The sequence below is a fragment of the Onychomys torridus genome, chromosome 13 (assembly GCF_903995425.1).
Source record: "Onychomys torridus chromosome 13, mOncTor1.1, whole genome shotgun sequence".
Taxonomy (NCBI): Eukaryota; Metazoa; Chordata; class Mammalia; order Rodentia; family Cricetidae; genus Onychomys; species Onychomys torridus.
This window is the reverse complement of record NC_050455.1, coordinates 49,576,940-49,599,208: the sequence shown is the minus strand read 5'-3', so window position 1 is coordinate 49,599,208 and position 22,269 is coordinate 49,576,940. Positions and strand designations below refer to the sequence as shown.

The following is a 22,269-nucleotide window of genomic DNA, read 5'->3' as shown; positions in this document are numbered from 1 at the left end:
CTCTCACTAAACTACATTCCCAGACAGAATTTCACAATTCTTAAAAGTCAATAAATAAACATGGCCTTGCTGTGACTGCCCCACCCCACAGCCCTCCATACCACCAGCAAGGAGAACATGGTCTGCCCCACGTTGAAGCCGTGCCGCCAATTGTGGTAAGTGATCCTCCGGTAGCCCTTGCTCAGTGAGTACATGAAGCGCACCAGGGCCTGTGAACATACATGTCAGTGAGGCAGCATGCACCTGCCCAGGTGGCCAGGACCTCCCTCGGGAGACCCAAGGTCCTCCAACCCCATCAGTGACCCAGACAGTGCCAAGTAGCCACAGATGAAGAAGCATTAGGAAATACTAAGATAACAGGTATTAGAGACAGGTAACCAGGAGCTGCCCACATCCTTCACAGATTGAGCTTCATCAGTGATTCCTAAATGTACCTGGGGTGCAACTGTCCTGGGAGAAAGGACTGTTGAATCCCATGGTTCTCAAGTTGGGGTGTACTTTGGAATCACTGGAGGTCCCGTTAGGGTCAGATTTTTTAGAGCTGGTAGCATGCATGCTCTATGTCTGGGACTGTGGGATGGATGGGTGTGTAAAGCATCTCGACAGTGTTTTGGGCAGTACTGATGTGGTCTGGGGAGATGCTTTGAAAACCACTACCTTCAAAGTCTAGAAGGTTTTGTGCGCCCTTTCCTTCACACACACTCTCCCACAGTGCACCTTTGTAAGGAATCCTGCTGTGTGAAAGAGGCCTGTTTCCAAGAATTTAACGAATATCTCCCACTCACACGAGAGCTTTCCAGACCTTGATCCAGAAGAGCGGTGCCTTCTCTAACAGAGGACCCAGCCAAGCCCTAGGCACATTTTCTGAACCCCACATGCAGAGCACACACTCTTTCCACATGCGCTGTAGACCAAGCTGTTCTTTTAAAGTCAAGAGGATGAGGGTGGGGGATGGGGTGGGATAGGGGGTAGGATTGATGTAGTAGCTCCCACCAGGAGTCCCAGCACACAGGAGGCTGAGGCAGGACCGACAGCCACAAGTTCAAGGCCAGACTAGACTACACGATGAGCTCATGGCTTAGAAGGGGCTGCAGAGGGCAGAACAGCGGCTAGTGGTTCTTGGCCTCACCTCTTGTGGGATGTGGAACTTGTCCACCACTCGGAGCTCGTAGTACATCTGTATGCCGCACTTCACCAGCTCAAGCTCTGTGAGGGGCAGGTCGCTGAAGTGGAACTTGTTGATTTCATATTTCTCAGCATCTGGAAGCTCTCCTTGCTGGAGGGGAGCGGAGTCCAGTGATTAAGGGGCACAGTGTGTTCCTGGGCCCCTCCCGCAGGTCTGCTGAGAGAAGCCGAGCAGGGTAAAGGGATGCCCAAACCCCGTTGCACCAGGGTCAAGCTGCTCACCAAAATCTCAGCCAGCTCCTCCTCCTCGCATTCCCACGGCTCTTTCCCGTACACCTCTCTGGTTTTCTGCCGTGACCAAAAACAACAGGGAAAATGCAATAGGTTATTGTCTCAAGAATCCAAGGAGACCTCCACATCCCACTTCTGCTTTGTTCTTTCCTCCAGCAGAAGCGCCCATTCAGAGACTGCTGTTCCGCATTCATTGACAAATCTGTCCTGGGCTTCAGAGCCATGGAGGCCTACGTTCAAATTCAGGCTGTGAAGGCGGGCAGTAGTGGTGCACGCCTTTAATCCCAGCACTTGGGAGGCAGAGGCAGGCAGATTGCTGTGAGTTTGAGGCCAGCCTGGTCTACAGAGCAAAATCCAGGACAGCAAGGGCTGTTGCACAGAGACCCTGTCTCAAAAACCAAACAAACAAAATTCAGGCTGTCACTTTCTAGCTGTGTTATCAAATGCCTTTAAATTGTAATTCTGCCATATATTAAATGGGAATAATCAAAGCCTATAACTGATCACTTGATTGTTCAGTCTCTTTTTTATTTTATTTTATTTATTTTTTATTGGAACCCAGGCCTTGCCAATACAAGGCAAGCATGTTAGCACTGAGCTACACCCCCAGGATTTTGTTTTTGAGACAGGGTCCCACTGTGCAGCCCAGGCTAGCTCAAATTTGCTGGCCTGCAACATCCCACCCTGCACCCTCGGCTTCCTGAGTGTTGGGATCATGGGTATGCTCCACCATGCCTGGGTCTTGTTTTTAAACCAAATATGTGAACTAGCCAGACACGGTGAAACACATCTGCAGTCCCAGCACTCAGAGGCTGTGACAGGGGGAATCTTAGACTTGAAGGCACTGAAAGCTGTACGGAGAAGCCCAGGCCAGCCCAGGCTATATAGTGAAATTATCCCTGAACAAACAAAAGTCCCACTAACATAAGTATGTAAAGTGTTGTCACTGTGTAGTACTAACAAAATGATATTGCTATTTATATTTTTATTGTTACTAATGACTGAGAATAATAAAGGTTTGGCCACAGTCTTGATTCTTTCATTTGCTGTGACAAGCTCTTTCCCTCTCTGGGCCTTTTTTCCCTTGTGCCAGATCAAGGGGCCCTGTTAATTGTTTCTGATTTCTTGATCCAGAGTGAAATTTGTTAATTTCCAACCACGTCCCTGAAGCTATGTATTCTTCTGGTCCAGCATTTGACTGGCACTGTGTCCTGAATCAAGCAAACCATGAGGCATTTCATCTAAACTTGGTCTTTTCTCCTATGAATTGACAAGAAATAATAAGATTTTCTCTGGCATCTTCTAAGATTAAGAACTGGGCCTTGGGCTGGAGATAGAGGTCAGTGGTGGAGAGCTTATCTAGCACGCACAAAGCCCTGGGTTACTGCATAATCTAGGCATAGTTGTGCACACCTGTAATCTCAGGTAGAGGCAAGAGGATCAGAGGTTCAAAGTCTGAGGCCAGCCAGGGCTATGTGAGTCCTTTTTTAAAGAAAGCGAAGCAAAGAAAACCCAGAATGCACAGGCAACCCCAGCACTGGGAGTCAGAAGTAGGAGGACTGGCTAGCCTGGACTATTTATGTCTCAGAAAACAAGAAGAAAGGGAAGGGAAAGGGAGGGGAAGGGGAAGGAAAGGGGAAGGGAAAGGAGGGAAGGGAAGAGAAGGGAGACCTCTGAGAACATTGGTTTGGGATGTTTCAGTGTGTGATGTGTATAACCAAGGTCTTAGAATTTCAGCTGGGTATCATATCCCAAGCCATTTGACTAACTCAATTTGTTTGTAGGCTCTTGGGGTTTTTTGTTTGTTTGTTTGTTTGTTTTTGTTTTTCATCTTTCAAGACAGGGTTTTCTCTGTGTAGCTTTGCGCCTTTCCTGGAACTTGCTGTGGAGACCAGTCTGGCCTCGAACTCACAGAGATCTGCCTGCCTCTGCCTCCCGGCTGGGATTAAAGGTGTGTGCCACCACCACCTGGCTGGCTCTTGGTTTATTTTGCACCAACCTCTCTGGGAACAATGAACCACCGATCCTCACGTATCCATTTCCCCATTCATGATGGTACCTGATACACGAGAGCTTCTATACTGTCCTGGTGGGGGCTTGCCGTCTCCTGAGTCATCCATTAAGAACAAGAGTTCATTTTCCTGACGAAGGTTAAGTGAGAACTCTTCTCATCCTAGATGATTGGAGGCCAAGTCCTCTCCCTCTTTGGAGTCTCAATTTCTTCATTAGGTAAGGAATCCCTCCCTGCTCCCCATGGGGCTAATGCATATGAAGCCTGGGACATATCCATAAATGGGAATTTGCTGTGTGGACTGTATTTTTGTATTGGGACAGGATTTTATGAAGCTCAGGCTAGCTTTAAACTCACTATGCAACCAAAAATGACTTTGAACTCTTGACCCTCCATCTCTCAGGCGCCGTGGTTATAGTGTGTTCTATCATGCTTAGTTTGGATAGCACTCAGGATCAAACCTGGAGCTTCATGATGCTAGGCAAGCACTCCACCACTGAGCCTCAGCTCCATCCCTAAATTACAAAGTGGTATCATTATGGAAAGGTTTCCTGCTCTCTCTCTGAACTACCGTTCTGCTTGCCAAACTCTGTCACATGTGTGGGACTTTTAAGTGAGTGACCCTATAGAAGGAAGGCTCTAAGAAATGGCCCCAATCCACAGGTTTGCCAGACATAAGCATCCTGCCAGAGTAAGGGCTGAGATTGGTTGCCACGGTCTCTAGTGCCAAGTCAGTCTTGAGCCCAGGGAAAAGTGGGCTTCTAGTACTGTCAAGACCCCAAGATAGAGGTGACCCTGCAAGGGATTCTGCTCCTGGGACAGTCAGTCATTGATGGCTGCTCTCTGGTGCTCACCTACCCATCCATTCACCTTTGAGGCCTGTCACGTCTCTGTGCTAGGTGGGACAGACAGGGATGGACCCATTTATGCCAGGCTGTGCCTCATGGGTTTCACATCTGGCCTCAGGCTGGCATGTCTCCAAGGCATACTCTCCCAGAGTAGAAACAAGGGACGGCGGCTACGCACCAAGATCGTCTGGATTTCCTCGTTATCACACTTCACGTGGTATTTTACGATGTCCTGGAAGATATCCTTCCTGTTTTCAAGTCTGTTCATGGACTCGTAGGTGTCAGGGTTCAAGACTGACCAGCCCAGGAACTGAGTCAAAGACTGTGAAGAAAGAGAGGATTAGAGGCGAAGGCGGCCTGGGTCCTGATGCTGACTGAGGGTAAGACTGTTGAGACCTCTGTTTTGTCAGCTATAAAGTGGGTTTGCAAAGCTGTGGGGGGCAGGCAGGCTGTGATAAAGTAATGGAGGCAAATGCATTTTAAGCAAAGGTTTATATATATATATATATATAAAAATAATGTCACAGAGGGAAGTGTGTGGAGCAAACCGAAAGTACTTAGGGACTCTATTTTCTCAACAGCTCTCACGTGAACCTAACACTGCCCCAAAGAGGGAAGTAGATTAACGGCATGGGGCGGTGAGGAAGGGGTATGGAAAAATGGCTCTCAAGGCTCCTCAGAACTATGGACTCCCATCCTTCCTTGCGGTCAGGCAGTTGCACACTAGGATCCCACCACGATTGCTCTGGAGAGCAAGCCTGAAGCTTGTGGACTCTGAACCCTACCAGCCGAGGGCCGCCCAGCATCACACACCTCCATGAGGGTCTCGTCCATATCGTCAAAGGGCTTCCCATCTTTGCGGTTGTAAAACGTGGCCACTCCAACAATCTCTTCCTTCTTGTTGACGATTGGCATCGATAGCACGTTTTTAATCATCCATCCAGACTCATCCAGGGGCTCTTTCTACAAGAGAACAGCAGGGCTGCAGGCTCCCCCACTTCCATGCTACATGGGTAGCTGGGGTAGACTTGGGGCTGTGGCTGGACCTCAATGGCCACAGAACTTGGATCTCATGTGGCTTTAGCTGCCTACAAACACTGTAAACTCCCTACACCAGGAACTATGGTTCCCATCCCTATGATGTCAGGCTTGGCACGTGCCAGGCATGGTGTTAGATGCCAGGATCAGAAATGTCCCAGACAGGAAGTAGCCGAGGCAATGGTCCTGAGGTCAGAAAGTTTGCGAGGTCAAAAAGATGCATTGAAATTAAAAGGGACCTTGGAATTTACTCAATTAACATCTTCTCCCAGTTCCCAAGAAAGTAGGCAGGTCCTAGTGTATTCTAATGCTCTTTTCAGAGAAAGAAAGAAAAAAAGTCCCATGGTTAAGAGAACGAATAAAAATGGCTTACCTGGAATGCAAAAAAGTCCTCTGCAGGAGCATTCATTATATTGCAGATCTGCAATCCAGGAGAGAAGTAACACAGCTGGTCAGAGCTGAGCAAGAGTCTCCAAATCCTACTCATTATTCAGAACACGCGTCCTTGCCCAAAGCAGCTGCTGTCCTCATCAGGTAGACAGATTTAAAATGACTCAGGGTTACTAACTGAGGTTACCAGGTAGGAGAGGTCACCTGGTAGAGTTTACTTCTATACATTCTCAAGGCTAATTTCTAGGCTAAATGTACAGCTAAATGTACAGCTAAATGTACAGCGTCATCATTAATAACTGCATAGTATCCCATTGTGTGGTTCTTTGTTAAATATGTGGGTGTTCAGGGGTGTGTGTGTGTGTGTGTGTTGTTTTCTTTTGGGGATACAATCCCATTACATAGCCCTGACTGGTTTAGAATTTGGAGTCAACCTGTCTCTACCTCCTCCTAAGGGCTGAAGTTACAAGCATGTTCCACCAAGCTACTCTAAGCATCTTTGGCTCAGTTACATTGGAGCTCTGTTTTGTTTGTTTGACAGGAAGGAATTCTTTCCTTGGGCTGTTAAAAAAAAAAAAAAAGTGTTTTAACTCTAAATCTATATTGCTAGACTTCTCTCTTGAAGACTAAATCAGTCTGATCCCTCTGGAGCATCGATAATGGGACCACTACACACAGCTGTGTAGTGTGTACACTGCACAAAGACACTGATTGAGTGCTGAAATCCACCTGTGGAGGGACGCCTTCTTTCAGTTCTCAAAACATTCCCACATGGCCCATGAGTGCCCATTGCAGAGGTAGGGTACCTGGTCTCAGTGGGAGAGCAGTCCTTGCTCCTTTCTAAGTACTGCTCGTGCATTGTAGCATCCTCCCTGCCTCTGGAAGGGCTGTGTCCATCAGATGCCCTTACTCTCTTCTCATTGTCGCTCTCTCCAATCTCTCCCACAACCTTGCTAAGCTTCCTTCAGCTGACACAATCACCATAGCAACCACCCAGGCAAGCATTCCCCTCCTTTCCCTTGCATTCTCTGCCTGCTCATTGACCACCATTCCTCAGTGGCCTTCTTGCTGGCTTTTTCTTCCACTTTGTCACAGAATCTGCTTTCACTGGGGCTGCCAAGGGCCTCATGCTGTGGTGGGACTCCTGCTTCTTTCTCATCAGATCCCTGTGCTACATCCATGATGTCTCTCACGTTGCTTCCTTGGTTACCACGGCGCTGCCTCTCTTGGACCTCTCCTGTTTGTTCTTCACAGAATCCTCTTTCTCCACCTGCTCCAGAAACCCTGGCATCTCCTTGTATTGCATCAGACACATTCAACCTTAATCTGTACCTGTGGTTTCCAGTGCTGCCTGACCCAAGACTCCCCATTTCTGTCTCTGCACTACTCTCTCCATGGTATCATCCACCTGCTGGACATGCTCCTAAGAAATGTCTCTACTTCTTCTTGACTGAGAGTGATTTGTCATTGTTTACCCCAACTCAACAATCACGACGTCCAGCCCATCCAGAAGTTGACGACTTGCTCTGACCTGCCGCTCCTCTGCCCTCTGGCTTCATCACCAAGTCCTGCCAGCTTTGCCTCCTCCGTGTGAGACCTGACCCTGTATCCTCTGCTCTGTGTCTCATTTCTGTTGGAGTTGTATTCAATGAGCACATTTAACTGGGGCCCGAGTCACCGGCAGTACCTAGTGGCTGTGTCTGTCTATCTTCATCGAGATTGGTCTTTGTTGATTTGTCCCATTTAGCTCAGCTGGACTGGAACTCACTCTGTAGCCAGGGGTGACCTTGAACTTCTGATCCTCTAGCCTCCACCTCTTATGTGCTAGGGTTTCAGGAGTGGACCACCACAACCGGTTAGATAAAACTTCAAGCATATCAGGCAAGCACTCCATGCCTGAGCCACAGCCCTGCCCTCTTCTTGGAGATTCTTATCACCTCTTACTTGAACTGAACTCTTCTCAGTCTGCTTCTAGGCACCTGTGGATTAAAGTGCCAGCCTTCGATCCAAGTGGCATCCAAGGCCCACTAGATCTGGCTCCTTCCTCCCTCGAAAGCCACATGGAAATCTGTCTTCTTGCCCTGATCAGACCTAATCCTCCAATAACACTAAGCACATGCAGCAGGTTGCTCCCAATCTCCGCACCAGGACTGCATGCCGTAGCATCTGGATATGGAGGGCCCCCAAAGTCTCATGGGTGAAAAGCTTGGTCACCAACGAGACCTTGCTGGGAAGTAGTAGAAACTTTTAAGAGATGAGTGGGCCTAGGAAGTACTCTTCCACTTAATGGAGCACGCCCTCGAAGGGAACTGTGGAATCCACACCTCATTACCCTCTCCTTTTGGTTTTCTGGCCACTTGATTCCCATGATGGACTGCTTTGCCATAGATGAAAACCGCACATAGGGGTGATGTGTGTGTAGCTAACAGACGTGACCCTGCTCTGGGACACAGGAGAGAGCACGTCGTCACTCCGCCCTCGACCCTGAGTGGGTGGGACGCAGTTTTGGTCTAAATATGAAATGTCCTCACAGGCTTTTGGGTTGCCAGCTTGTTGCCAGCTGGAGGAGCTGTTTTGGGAGACAGGGCTTGGCTAGAGGAATTAGGTCACTGGAGGTGTGATTTTCAAAGTTACACCCGGTTCCTGGCTAGGTATTTTGTCATACAAGTATGGAGGGAGGTGACACAGTGGTGCTCTGCTGTTTATGTGGGTGGGAGGGGGAGGCTGGGAAGGGCAATTAAGTCTGGTGTAAGAGCTTGGTTCTTGGTGTCTGGGGAGCCTGGTAGGTCAGCTAGTCATGACATTGTCCCTGACATATTTGCGCAAGTTTCTGTCATCAATGACACTATACACCTTTCTGTGTAAGAATGATTTCTCTGTATTACCTAATTTCCCCCAAATGTCAATTATTTGCTCTTTTCTGTGGGTTGGCTGCTGAGTAAACTAGAAAAACAAGAAACTCTGGCTCGAAAGAGTCCCACACTGACCCTCATTTTCCTCCCACTCTTCATCCAAAACCCTTTTTGCTGTCCTACGGAATCAAACTCTTTCCCCCTTCCACGATGGTCCACTTACCAGGCCATTTTGGGCCACGTAAGTGGGGAGCCCACTTACTAGAGCCCAGTGGTCCGCAGGCGGGTTCCTGTAAAGGCCAAGGACAAATAAACAGTGACTTTCGAGTCAGGGACCGTGCCTCCCCAATTCCCACTGGCCCAGCCCCCCACCTCCATCCCCTGCAGCTGTCTCAGCCCTCAAGGCTGGCCAGCCATCTACTGTACATCCAGAAATGGAAAAGAAGGTCACAAATAGGACATTCTCCTGATAGTCCACGAGGCTGGACTATGCAAACATTCATTCTACTGATGGTTACAGACCGTGGAGCCTAAGCCCTGTCTTCCCTCATGAAGTGGAGAGGCAGTGAGTTCCTGCCATGGACTAAGCCCAAAGCTAATACTTTAATACTCATTTCTAGGAACAACAGCACTATAGCTCCTGGGCTTACAGTTACATGCTGTATGACAATGCTTCAGTCAATGTCAGTGGTCCCGTAAGAGGTATCACCCAGTGATATCATAGCCTCTTTAGTGTGCATTGGTACAATGACAAAACCACCCGGCAATGCCCTTCTCAAAATGTGACCCCTTCCTTGAGGAGACATGTGATTTTATTACTTTTGCTCAGTTATTATAAGAAAAAAGTATACACATTCAGAAAAATGCATAACAATCATCATCACTCATTAGAAAGTGAACTTGGGGCTGGAAAGACAGCTCAAAGGGTAAGAGTACTTGAGCATAATCTGAGGACTGAATTCAGATTCCCAGACCCCATGTAAAAGGCTGAGTGTGGCTCCACATACCTATGGCCATAGCACAGGAGCAGAGGACTGGGGGGGGGGGGGGGGGGGGGAGATGGCTGGGGCTTGCTAGCCTCCAGCCTGGCTCCTGGTTCAAGAGAGACAACCTCAAGAGAATCAGCCAGAGTGTGGCAGAAAGGGACACTCGCCGGGCCATCATGGTGCACACCTTTAATCCCAGCACTCAGGAGGCAGAGGCAGGCGGATCTCTGTGAGTTCGAGACCAGCCTGGTCTACAGAGTGAGTTCCAGGAAAGGCACCAAAACCACACAGAGAAACCCTGTCTCGAAAAACCAAAAAAAAGAAAAGGGACACTCGACATTCTCCTTTGGCCTCAGAATGTGCACATGCATGCATGTGCTCGCTTGCTCTCTCTCTCTCTCTCTCTCTCTCTCTCTCTCTCTCTCTCTCTCTCTCTCTCACACACACACACACACACACACACACACCCCTGAAAGTAAACAGTTCAGAAACCCCACACCAGTAAGAACCGAAGTGTCAGCTGTTTGGAAGTCCCAGCCCCTCTCAACCGTGCCTTCCTCCTAACCCCCAAAAAAACCATCACTCCAGTATAATTATGTTGCTTTTCTGCAGCATTTTCCCACCTGGGTCTGCTTCCCTGTACTCGCTAACCTGATTGGCCAGTTTTTCAACCTCATTTAGAAGGAATTACCCGATGCTTATTATTTTGTCTGGCTTCTTTTTCAAGTCCGGCAGTTTCCCTTCTTGCCACGGTAGCACAATTTATTCATGCACGTGTTGCTGGCCACCTCTTAGCTCCTCTCCCAGTTTGAGATTAGGGGAAGCAGCACCACTAACTAACTCAGCTCTGTCTATCGTAGAGTATGTCTCCGAGTTATTGGTGAGGTGTGCTGAATTAATAAAACATGGGGGCCGGGGCTAGAGAGACGGCTCAGCGGTAAAGCCCTGGCTAGTGGTGACTGCAGCGGTAGGTGGAGACTGGATCCCCAGAGCAAACTGCTAAACTCCGGGTTCACATGAGAGACCAAGAAGACACCCAGTATCAACCTCTAGCCTCTACATGTGCACACACGAGTATACATTCACAGCATGTGAACCTGTACGTACACATATGCATACACACTTGCAAAAAACAACAACAACAACAAAAAAAAAAAACCCCGCAGAGGAAAGCTGTGACTTGTGACAATGTAAAAGACATAAAGTCTAATAAGCATGAAGCTAGGAAAGGGGGTAGAACCTAGAACTGGTGGCTCCTGCCTGTAATCCCAGCACTTGGGAGAAGGAGGAAAAGAATCAGAAGCTGAAGGCCAGCCTCTGCTATATGGCAAGTTCCAGGCCAGCCTAGGCTACCTGGGACCCTGTTTTTAAAAGGGGGAGAGGCATGGGGGGAGAAAAGAAATAAAAAGGAAAAGAAAAGGAGGTTAGAGAGCAGGGCGTTTGAAGAATGCACACTTGAAAAACTAAGGAGGGCAGAGGCAGGTGGAGCTCTGTGAGTTCGAGGCCAGCCTGGTCTACAGAGGGAGATCCAGGAAAGGCTCCAAAGCTACAGAGAGAAACCCTGTCTCGAAAAACCAAAAAAAAAAACCAAAACAAAACAAAAATAAGGAGGAAAAAAAATTATGCTCAGGAAAACTCAGACCCAGGCACGGTGGTACACATCTGTAATCCCAGCACTCAGGCAGAAGGGTTATGAGTTGGAGGCCAGCCAGGGATAGTGAGACTTTATTTAAAGGAGAAGGAAAAGAGGGAGAGAGAGAAAGAGAGGGAGAAAGGGGGTGGTGGTGACAAAGAACTGTTACTTTAATAATTTTTTTTATATGCATGGATATTTTGTCTACGTGTATATCTGTGCACCATGTGAGTGTCTGGTGCCCTTTGAAGCTGAGGAGTTACAAACGCACCATGTGGGTACTGTAAGTTGAACCCAGGTCCTCTGGAAGTGGCTACTGCTCTTAACCACTGAGCCATCTCGCCATCCCCAGAACCAGTAGTTACACCAACAGGAATGCACTGGAACAGAGAACTTGGCAACAGGGGAATGTGAGATGAAGAGGCCTAACTTAACATCTGCCCAGCCGTGACAGGGCTAGGTCTGGGCCTAGGCCTCACCCTTACAATAACCAGGAAAAGCCACAAACTGTACCCTGTGGGGGACCAATCAGAATTGAGACAAACAAGTACTAAATGCTCTAGAACATAAAGGATAGTTTACATAATCTATATAGAGGTTGCCAGTTTCCTTGTAGCAATGCCAGGACCAATCCCTGTTTGACAAGACTTCTGTTACCTCACTCCTGCTCAATCAGGAGTTCAACCCCCATCTGAATCTAGAATGCCCCTACACCTCCATTCTTTACTCCTTAAAAACCCTGCCTCAACCGAGCTTGATGCTCTCTCCCTGATCCGACCGACCGCTGTGTTGGAATGGATGGAAAGCCCAAGCTTAAGCTTACAATAAAGGCTCTTTGCTTTTGCGTGTGAACTCAGACTGCTGATGATCTCTGGGGGGCTCATGACACAGGCATAACACATGAGACAATTTCTCATCCTCCACTAGCAGAAGACAGACCCGAGAACAGCTTCTCTGAGTGACAGAGGAGTATTTTAGGATTTGACCTGGTGGCCAAGGCTGAGTCAGCATTTCCAGGTCTCTCCACTGTTTGAGGATTAGAGCACTGCAGGGTAAATCCCTTCAGCTTTCGGGCCCTGCAGGGAGGGGGCAGCGGCTAAAGGTGTGGCCCTCTCACCGATGGCAGCTTAAGGAGCCTACAGTTAAGGTGAGAAAGTGAACCCGTCTCCAGGAAGAGTTCTGGGGGTGGTTCTCGGTACAGGGAGGGATGTCGGGAGATGAGTTTTCTGGAATATGCAACTTCTCTACTCCTAAAATCATCCTCTACACATCCTTAGTGTCCTTCCTCCTCGGCCCTTTTCTAGATGTGGTGTTCCTTGGGTCCTGAGTCACTTTCTTTCCCAGCTTCTTGCTTTAGCCCTTTTCTTGGACCCCAGAAGTGGTTGAAAGCCTCAATTTAAGACCATCATCTTTTCTTTTTCCTATTGGGTGGGGTGCTGAGGTTGCTTATTAACACAGACTGCTATGGTAGTTTGACTCCTCCGGATACCACCTTGTAATTCTTCACTGTCTCACACCGCCCCCCCCCCCCCCCCCCCGCTCTCTCTGCCTCCAACTAAGGGCATGGCTGACCAGGGTTTGATCAGAGTTCATGCCTGAAGTTTGTCATGTCTGGAGGTGCAACTTACGGGATTACTTTGATGTCTTCTTTGCCATGCAGGATGTAGTCGATGACCTTGTAAAAGTTAATTTCCTGGCAAAAGAGGAAAATTACACACGGAGTAAGGGCAGAGCTTTAGCAGAAGTACACCATGAAACTAGACTGATCCTTTCTTCTCCGTTCCTTTTTTTTTTTTTTTTTTTAAACAGGGCAAAGAACACACCAAGTTTACCCATGCCTAAGACATGGCACCCATACCCTGTCCTTCACTGTCTTTTCAGGGGCACCAAGCTTGCTCCTAGCTCTCTCTAAGGAGAACTCTGCTGCCTTCCAGCACTCACTGTTCTTAGCTGACTGTCAAAGGTCATAGGAGGTCACAGACTTTCATAGAACCAGCTGACAGATGGTTCCATTCCTCTTGCTCTCCATGGAAAATTCTATTATCTTATCAGATCCTTTTTATGCCTGAGAGTGATGGGCCGCTTAGCAACCCTCTCATAGATGAGAACTGAGATGCAGGAGAAGGAAGGATTACTGTATAGTGAGACAATGCAATGAGCCGGCCCCGGGCCCTTGATTTCTAGCTCAGAGACCCTTCAACTATATGTCTTAGGGATAGAAGCAAAAAATGGCACTGCAATCTCTATCTCTGTTGCCTCGGACACAGTTTCTCAGACAATGACCACTGGATTGTTGCAAGCCTGCAAACTAGTTGTTACTGAAACAGACACTTGGCTGCATTTATTAAGAAGCATTGACTCCACATCCGTGTGTCTCTCTCAGCTATTAGACCTCTTTCCATTTGCAAAAATAGTGTGATGAGCTGAAATACAGGAGTCTGGATAATTTGTTTGTTGGGATTGTGTATGTGTGTGTGTGTGTGGGGGGGTGCACACATGTTTGTGCTGGCAGGTGCATGAACCTTTGCAGGTGTGGGAAGGCCAGCAGAGGGTGTTCAGTATCTTCCTCCACCACTTCCACCTTATATGCCTTTGAGGCATGGTGGCCCCACCAGCAAGCCCAAAGGAGTCTCTCCTCCCTCTGCCTACCCTCCCCAACATGGTTGCATAGGAAGTAACCACTGACCTATCTCTCCAGCCCACTGGTTGTGTGTGTGTGTGTGTGTGTGTGTGTGTGTGTGTGTGTGTGTGTGTGTAGGTAGGTAGGTAGGTAGGTAGGCATGTGTGTGTAGACTTGTGTGCATACATCACAGCAAAGGTTGGGGGGGGTCAGAGGACAACTCATAGGATTTGATTCTTTCTTCTCATGATCTGGGACCCAGAGATCAACCTCAGGTCGTCAAGCTTGATGACATGCGCTATTACCTGCTGAGCCATCTGTTGGTAAGTTTTTTTGAGACAAGACTTCATGTAGTCCTTTACAAGTAGCTTCAAACTTGATATGCAGCCAAGGTTGACCTTACGCTTCTGATCTTCTTGCCTCAACCTCCCAAATGCTAGAATTACAGGCATGCACCAAATGCTAGAATTACAGGCATGCACCAAATGCTAGGATTATAGGCCTGCACCAAATGCTAGGATTATAGGCATGCACAAAATGCTAGAATTACAGACATGCACCACCACCTGCCTCAGGAATCTGGGTCTTGAATCTGACTCCCAAAGAAAAGCTACAAAAGGCTCTCACTCTCCACCAGTCAAATGGAGCTACAAAGAACTCTGCCAGGCTCAGAGAGCATGGGAATCCTTCATCCTATAAACCTCAATATTTGCCACAGCAACAAAAATCTTATTGATGCACGATCCTACCTATGATTTACAGTTGCAAGTGGAGAGTCAGCAGGATATCTCTGGAACCAAACTGCACATATTCTCTGACTCAGCATTTCCATGTGTGGCAATGCATCCTATAGACACAGTCTCAAGGATGCCCGTCACATCCATACATCTCAGCCACATTACTTTAAAAGGCCTTTAAAGACAAGATTTTGAGCTTCAAACCTCCTCTGTGAGCAAGTTCTGTCAGAAGCATAGATTGACATGCCTATGTCCTATAATGTCAGAATTTATTGATTAATAAGTTCACAACTATATCAATGTCAATGGCTTAAATTCACCAATTACTATTGATCTCACTTGGCATTTGTGGCTTTTGGCAGTCCCGGGTTTTTTTCAATCAGATACAAATATTAACTCTCAGATTATGCATTATACTTACATAGTGGTGTGTGTGTGTGTGTGTGTGTGTGTGTGTGTGTGTGTGTGTAAAACATGTTATAGAAGAGTTGAGAGCTCAGTACCTATTGATCCAAGACTCAAAAACAGGATGGTCTGATGAAGGGCTTGGAGAATGCTGTAGGGCCCAGCATTATTTTATTCTATATGATCAAGTACAGAGTTGCATCATTCATTCATTCATTCATTCATTCTTCTTCTCATGTGTTCAGTGGGCTCACAGGCCTGGTTTTTCTGATAAAGTTTTGTTTTGTTTTTGGCTTTTTGAGACAGGGTCTCACTATGTAGACTTGGATAGCCTGGAACTTACTATGTAGACCAGGTTGGTCCTCTGCCTCTGCCTTTGCCTCCAGCATGTTAGGATCAAAGACATGTATGACCTAGGCTCTGATAATAGTTTTGATGCAAATAACCATATGTTCCTTATTTAATATGCTACATTCAGACGGAGTCATACTTTCTTTGCGTAAGTGAGTCATCAGTCTGCCTCGTGGTTGGTACTGGACAGGTGGTGGCTGTTTACTTGTACAAATGACATACCAAACCATTCTTAATCAGCGCTTGCAGTCAAAATGGAACCGACTGCTGTTTTATAACGAGAAATCACTCAAGGCAAGGCACAGCCTGAAGGCACTGTTCTCTACACCCCAGAAGAACTTTCAGCGGGCCGCACCTAACCACAACTATCACCGGGAAAGTGATTAAACAAATACAGCTGGCGTCTCCTCCATGCACAGTGGGGTGCAGTCCCACCAACTCACTGTAAGTTGAAATACTGAAAATCACTGGGCATAGTGGCTCATGACAGTAGTCCTAGCATTTTCAGAGGCTGAGGCAGGAGGACTGTGAGTTCCAGGCCCACTTGAGCTATATTAAGAGACTCGAGAGCCAGGCGGTGGTAGCGCATGCCTTTAATCCCAGCATTTGGGAGGCGGAGGCAGGCGGATCTCTGTGAGTTCAAGGCCAGCCTGGTCTCCACAGCGAGTTCCAGGAAAGGCGCAAAGCTACACAGAGAAACCCTGTTTCGAAAAACCAAAAAAAGAAAGAAAGAAAGAAAGAAAGAAAGAAAGAAAGAAAGAAAGAAAAGAAAAGAGACTCTGGGTCAGCTAACTGTGGTGGTCACACCTGTAATCCCAGCAGTCAAGAATCAGAGACAGGAGGGTCACTATGAGTTTGAGGCCAGCCTGGCCTACATAGTAAGTTCTGGGCTAGCCTGAGCTATAGAGTAAGACTGTGTCCTGAAATAAAAAATAAATAAACAAGAAAAGGGTCTGGAGAGATGGCTCAGTGGTTAAGACCATCTGCTGCTCTTCCAGAGGACCCGGGTTCGGTTCCCACACCCACATGGCAGCTTGCAGCTGTCTGTAACTTCTGTTCCGGGGGATCTGATGCCTTCATACAAATATACCTTCAGATAAGACACCAATGTACATAAAATAAAAATAAATAATAAAAAAGACAGGAGAAGAAAAGGTTCTCAAACATCCCAGCTGGGCAACACAGGCTGCTGTAGCGTCTAGGAGGTGAGCATGTGGCCATGCTGCTGCCACCAGGGCTGATCGTATAGTGCCAAAGTACAGCTGCCATGGGACTCATCTGAAAAGTTCCTAGCATGTCTAACAGGTTTGGCTAGTGTGCTGGGTTTTTATGTTTTCTTCCTTCTGAAGCCTACTGGAGACTCAGTTTGCTTTCAGAAACAAGCAGCAAAATAGAATCAGTGTGTCAGGCAAAACAGGGCTTCTCCTACACACTGCAGCTCTTGTGTGGCCTTCCAGGCCACATTCATGTACGAATTCACAGATTCTGGAAAACCAAACCACAGCCATCAAGGGCACCTTTGTTACCTTCTGCTGCACAGCCGACACTGTGACAGGGGTCTTTGAAAGGGCCACCAACTACAGCGGTAGCCAAATGACAGCGCCTGGAAATATGGCAGTTTTTCTTCCTTTAAACACACACATGGCATTGTACTTTCTAAAGGAGATGAAATAAGATCTAGTTGGCTGTTAGAGGGCTTTGGACCTAGGATTGAGGGAGGGGTGGTTAAAGTCAGACGTGGTAATTTTAAAGTGCATTTGAATTCAGCCAATAAAGCATGAGTCATATTAGAAGGCGAAAGAGACCATGAGAAGGCATGTTTATGGTGACAGCCGCCAGAGGGAAAAGCATCCTGGTCTTAAATGTGTGCAAATGATTTGGCCTTTCCAGATCTTAACCTCCTCAACTGTCCAGAGGGAAAATAAAAATAACTCGTTCGTAGACATATTAGAAAGAATAAATGGCAGCCGGACCTGCTGGTGCAAGACTGTAATTCCAGCTACTTGGGAGGCTGAAGCAAGAGCATTGCAAGTTCAAGCACCTCCTAGGCTAAAGGGTAAGTTCAAGGCCAGCTTATGCTACCTAGTGTCAGGACTCAGGAGTCTTCCCACTGTACCCACATTCTTTAAAAAAAAAAAAAAAAAAAAAGGTCAGGCATAGTGTCCCATGTCTTTAATCATAGCACTTGGGAGGCAGAGACAGACAGATCTCTGCAAGTTCAAGGTCAGCCTGGTCTACATAGAGAGTTCCAGGACATTCAGAGTTACATAGAGAGATCCTGCCTCAAAAAATAGTTTTATTACCACTTCTTTATGTATTGTGTGTATGTGCATGTAGATAGAGGGCATCAGAGGACAAGTTGATGGAGGTACATTCTCTCCTTCCATTGAATGAGTAGTGGTGATCAAACCCTGGTCATTAGGGTTGGCCACAGACATCTTCTCCCACTAAGCCATCTCACTAGCCTCACACCCACCTTCTTTACATGGTCAGGCCTGGCCAATCCTGTGACTGTGTCTGGGCCCAAATCACACCTGTGTGTGTTTCCTCTAGGTTCAGCTTTGGTGGTGAGTTTAAGGACAACATCCAGTGGGTGGTCTTTGTGAAATAAGATTTATCGGTGTTTTGTTCCCTGGAGAATTTTCTTCTCCTGTGTGCCTTAGTGATGAATACATCTCAATATATCTAGAGTTTTATAGATTTCTGGAATCTCTACAGACAGGCTCTGTTTCCAAGTCTTCAGTGTATCTTTGACTCCAAAGTAGAGACCCTCATGGTTTCGCCCAAGTATTGTCTATTCACTTCTTCTCTGGAATGAACTTCAAGCCGAAGAGACTTCATCATATAACACCATTGTTTGAATCCATATTCTCTACTATGGGGTATAGCAAACAATTCTAACATTTATTATTATGACTTCTGATCCAGTACATCAGATCCACTTGGTCCAGTTAAAATGGGACCAACCTCATTCACTGTGTGCTCCGAAATAAAACAGATGCACATCAACCATGCGCTCTCTCTCTCTCTCTCTCTCTCTCTCTCAAGATTGAACCTAGGACTTCACACATGCTAGGTAAGCATTCTACCATCGAGCTCTCTCTCCAGCCCTCATTTTACTTTTCTATTTTAAGATAGAATTCGATGTTGCCCAGGAGCCTTAAACTTACTCTGTAACCCAGACAGCCTTGAACTTACGATCCTCTTGCCTCAGCCTCTCATGTCGGTAGCTAAGATTACAGACCTAAGCCACTAGGCTTAACTTGCATCGCCATTTGGGTTTTGTTTGTTTTGAGATGGTCTCACAGCACAGTCCAGGCTGACCTGGACTTCACTATGTAGCCCAGGGTGGACTTGATTTGGCAGTGATCCTCCTGTCTCAGCCTCTGCATTGCTGGGAGTGGAGGAGTGAGCCACTATTCCTGGTTTTTGTTGTTGTTTGTTTATTTGTTTCCCATTCTTTTGTTTATTTATTTATTTTGATATGCACTGGTGTTTTGCCTGCATATACTCTGGGTGATGGTGTCAGCTCCCCTGGAACTGGAATTACAGACAGTTGTGAGCTGCCATATCAGTGCTGGGAATTGAACCTGGGTCCTCTGGAAGAGCAGCCACTGCCCTTAACCACTGAGCCATCTCTCCAGCGAGCCATCTCTCCAGCCTATTGTTTCCCATTCTTAAATGAACAGTATAAAGCTGACTAGTCTTTTCCAAGGCTATTCTTTGGGATATCTATGGGTTTGTGCAGGGATTCTCTTGTGTGTCTTTGTTGTGTTCTAGAAGGTACACACTGCCCACTTAACCACTGCCTGAAAGGCGTGCTGTCAGAGCCCCTACATGCAGTGGTGCACTAACTGATTCGGAAGTTCAGAGTCAATGTTGACTTTCTTTTCCCTTCCCTCTTTGGAGTAACCGCAGCATCTGCAGGTATAAGCTGGTTATATGACACCCTGTGACCCTGCGTTATAGAGGGGTGGGGGCCAAACAGGAGCACCCAGCCAGGAGTATGTAAGAACCCTGAGTGATGTGGACTGTGGCTAACTGGGTAGCTCCTGGCACTCTCTAAGGATGCGGCTCTTACATAGCTCCAATCAAATCTATCCTGGGGGCTGCTGGGTTCCATCTAACTGACTCTCAACCTTTTCAAAATCAACTGAGCGCCCATTAGGAAAAGAACTGGTTGTCACTATAAACCAGTCCAGTTTTTTGTAAGCGCCAGCAAACGAGACCTGGAATGCATGCAGCTAACAAGCGTATCAAGTAGTTAGGACTGGGCTCTGGCCACAGAGCTGACATTCTGGATCAGATGTGAAGCCTCTTTCTCGGTCCAAACTGGTTCTAACTTCCTGATGGGAAGATCCTTGAGCCAGCCGGGTGACATCTGTTAACTCATTCTTGTCTGCAGAATGTGGGTATCAATTCCTGCCTCATCTGCTCCTCGGGGTCCTTCGAGACTCCAGCAAGATATTTAACATTTGCGAGTGTCAGGGTTAGAGAATTGTGAAGAATTAACCATAATACACGAGAGACAGCCTAATATCTGAAGATAAATACAAATGATAAATAAGTATCCTTCAGCAGACTCTGCCAAGCCTTACATATGGGAAAAAAAAAATCACAAAGCCACTTACCCTTCCATCTGGAGTCCTGGGACCTGAGTAGGCTGGAGCCTCACCCATCAGTACTGGCCACACATCAAAAAACTCCTAGGAGTAAAATAATAATAATATAATAATTGCATGCTTTTTAAAGCGACGTCCAACCTATATGGGTTGTCTACCACTGAAGACTGAAGGCAGAAAGATCACTGACACTTGAGATTGGCTGGAAGGACAAAGTCAGAGAATAGTCATATTTGTTAAATATTGACGAACAGGATCTGTCTAATCGGCCAAAATATGGGCGATGAGATGGGGTGTCCCCAGTGTTGTAGATACTAGTCAGGGAAATGAGGTCTTGGGGCTGAGGAAATAAATAGCTCAGTAGGTAAAAGTACTTGCCCTGCAAGTGTGGGGACTTGAGTTTGAATCCTTGGATACCAAGGTCAGTAGCACATTCTGTATAATGTAGATACTCTGAGGGCAAAATGAGAGGTGGAGGCAGGAGGATTCCCTCACCCTGCTTCATGCAATAGCAAACAATAAGAGACCTATCTATCGATCTCAGTCAACCTGGCAGGAGAGGACAGACAGCTCAAGATGTCCTCTGCCTCTATATGTAGTGGCATGTGCACACCTCAATCACATGGAAACACCCATAAACCACAACCATGAATGAGTGCACACACTCAGACACACACATACACACACACACACTACCTTTTTAAAAAGTAGGATCTCTGTGAAAAACAATCCAAACATCTGGAGGAGAGTTAATAGAGCAATGAGGCCGTAGCTGTATAATCATAGAACGGTTGTATCTCTGCCAATCAAAACGGCGCCATGACAACAGCTGTGGTGAGTGTTCTGGTAGAAGCTCCACTTCAACTCTCCCCCCCATCTCTCTCCCCAAACCTGCCCCCTCAAAGCCTGCCAAACAGAAGCCTTCCCCTAGAGCTGCCCTCCCATTCCAGACCCCCACCCCCTCAAGACCCCAACTATACTTACTTTTAAAGCCTGGTAGCCATATTTTCTATGTGACCCTTCCCCTACCTTCCCAAGGGTCACCCAGGATTGCTTTGCTCTGTTCATTAAACCTGGAATTATTAATTCGGCTTGATTGATTTATTACATTGGCAGCAGCGGCAGATACCCAGCAACCGGGGATTCAAAACTTATCAATGAGGTCTCAAAATACATCACACAAAGCCACTGTCAACTCCAGAAACGCTGTTTTTAACTGTTAAAGTGTTGTGAAAAAAAAAAAAAATCCAAAAGACCCTAAAAGCCATCAAATGCAGTAAGCAGGCATGCACCTGAGCCTGACTTTGTATTTGGCCTCCTGCACTGCAATACATGTCCCTTTATAACAAACAAAGGCTGGGGCTGGGGCTGGAGCTCAAAAGTAAAGCATTTAACTAGCATGCACAAGGCCCTAGGCTCCATCCCCAGCTATGGAGTAATAACCTAAGAGACATGTTTTTATAACATTAAATTTAGTCAATCACAGACTGCCAACCCATCAGATCACACCTAGATCAGACAAACATGTAACTGCAGCCAATCAGGTTGTTCCTGTTCTTTACTCCATTCAACCCAGAAGAACTCACTGCTCATGCTGTAAACAGCGCCTTTGATGGCTTCCAGTCTGGGTGCCACCTGCTTCACGAATCATCCCTTGCTGAACTTATTTTATCTTAAGTTTTTCTTTTTACCATGGTCCGAGATGCAAGAGAAAGACAGACAAAAGAGGGTTGGGGATGGAGCTCAGTTGGTGGAGTGCTTGCCTAGCGGGCCTAAAACACTGGATTCCAGTCCAGCACTGAATAAAGTGGGTGTGGAAGCACTTCCCTGGAATCCCAGCACTAAGGGGTAGAGATGGGAAGATCAGGAGTTCAAGACTATCCTTGACTACATAGCAAGCCCAAGAACCACCTTTTTTTGTTTTTTTAAATTTTTTGAGACAGGGTTTCTCTGTAGCTTTGGAGCCTTTCCTGGAACTCACTCTGTAGCCCAGGCTGACCTCAAACTCAGAGATAGGCCTGCCTTTACCTCCCAAATGCTGGGATTAAAGGCGTGCACCACGGCCCAGCTGGAGACCTTGTTTCAAGAAAGAAAGGAAGAGAAGGAAAAAGAAAGAACCCAGAAAGAGGGCTTCTCCCTGGAGGAGAAACCACTAGGGCTGGCTACCCAGGTTTCCACCTGTGGCTTGTGGCTTCTCTGCCACTATTCTTTGCCTGCCAAGAGGCAAAAGTTGTGTTAGGTCAAAGTCTCTGCCTGCAGAGAAGGTCTTCCTGGTCCAGAGCTCCCTCTGATCACTGAGCTGTGAACACTTGGGGACAAACAGTGACCTGTCAGCCCTGCGTTGCTGTGTGTAGATGCCG

The 22,269-nt window shown here is 47.1% G+C and overlaps 1 protein-coding gene across 1 annotated transcript in view; it reads right to left on the bottom strand.

The window, feature by feature from the left end:
• Pde6a (phosphodiesterase 6A) overlaps nucleotides 1-22,269 on the bottom strand; it is a 62,421-nt gene that overhangs the window by 25,156 nt on the left and 14,996 nt on the right. Inside the window, exons 5-13 of the mRNA XM_036205059.1 lie at nucleotides 19,919-19,993; nucleotides 12,803-12,867; nucleotides 8,779-8,845; nucleotides 5,687-5,734; nucleotides 5,089-5,238; nucleotides 4,454-4,597; nucleotides 1,408-1,473; nucleotides 1,130-1,276; nucleotides 102-209 (exon numbers count right to left, since the gene is read on the bottom strand). Coding sequence (XP_036060952.1) covers nucleotides 102-209; nucleotides 1,130-1,276; nucleotides 1,408-1,473; nucleotides 4,454-4,597; nucleotides 5,089-5,238; nucleotides 5,687-5,734; nucleotides 8,779-8,845; nucleotides 12,803-12,867; nucleotides 19,919-19,993 — 870 coding nt within the window. The remainder of the gene's footprint in view (nucleotides 1-101; nucleotides 210-1,129; nucleotides 1,277-1,407; nucleotides 1,474-4,453; nucleotides 4,598-5,088; nucleotides 5,239-5,686; nucleotides 5,735-8,778; nucleotides 8,846-12,802; nucleotides 12,868-19,918; nucleotides 19,994-22,269) is intronic.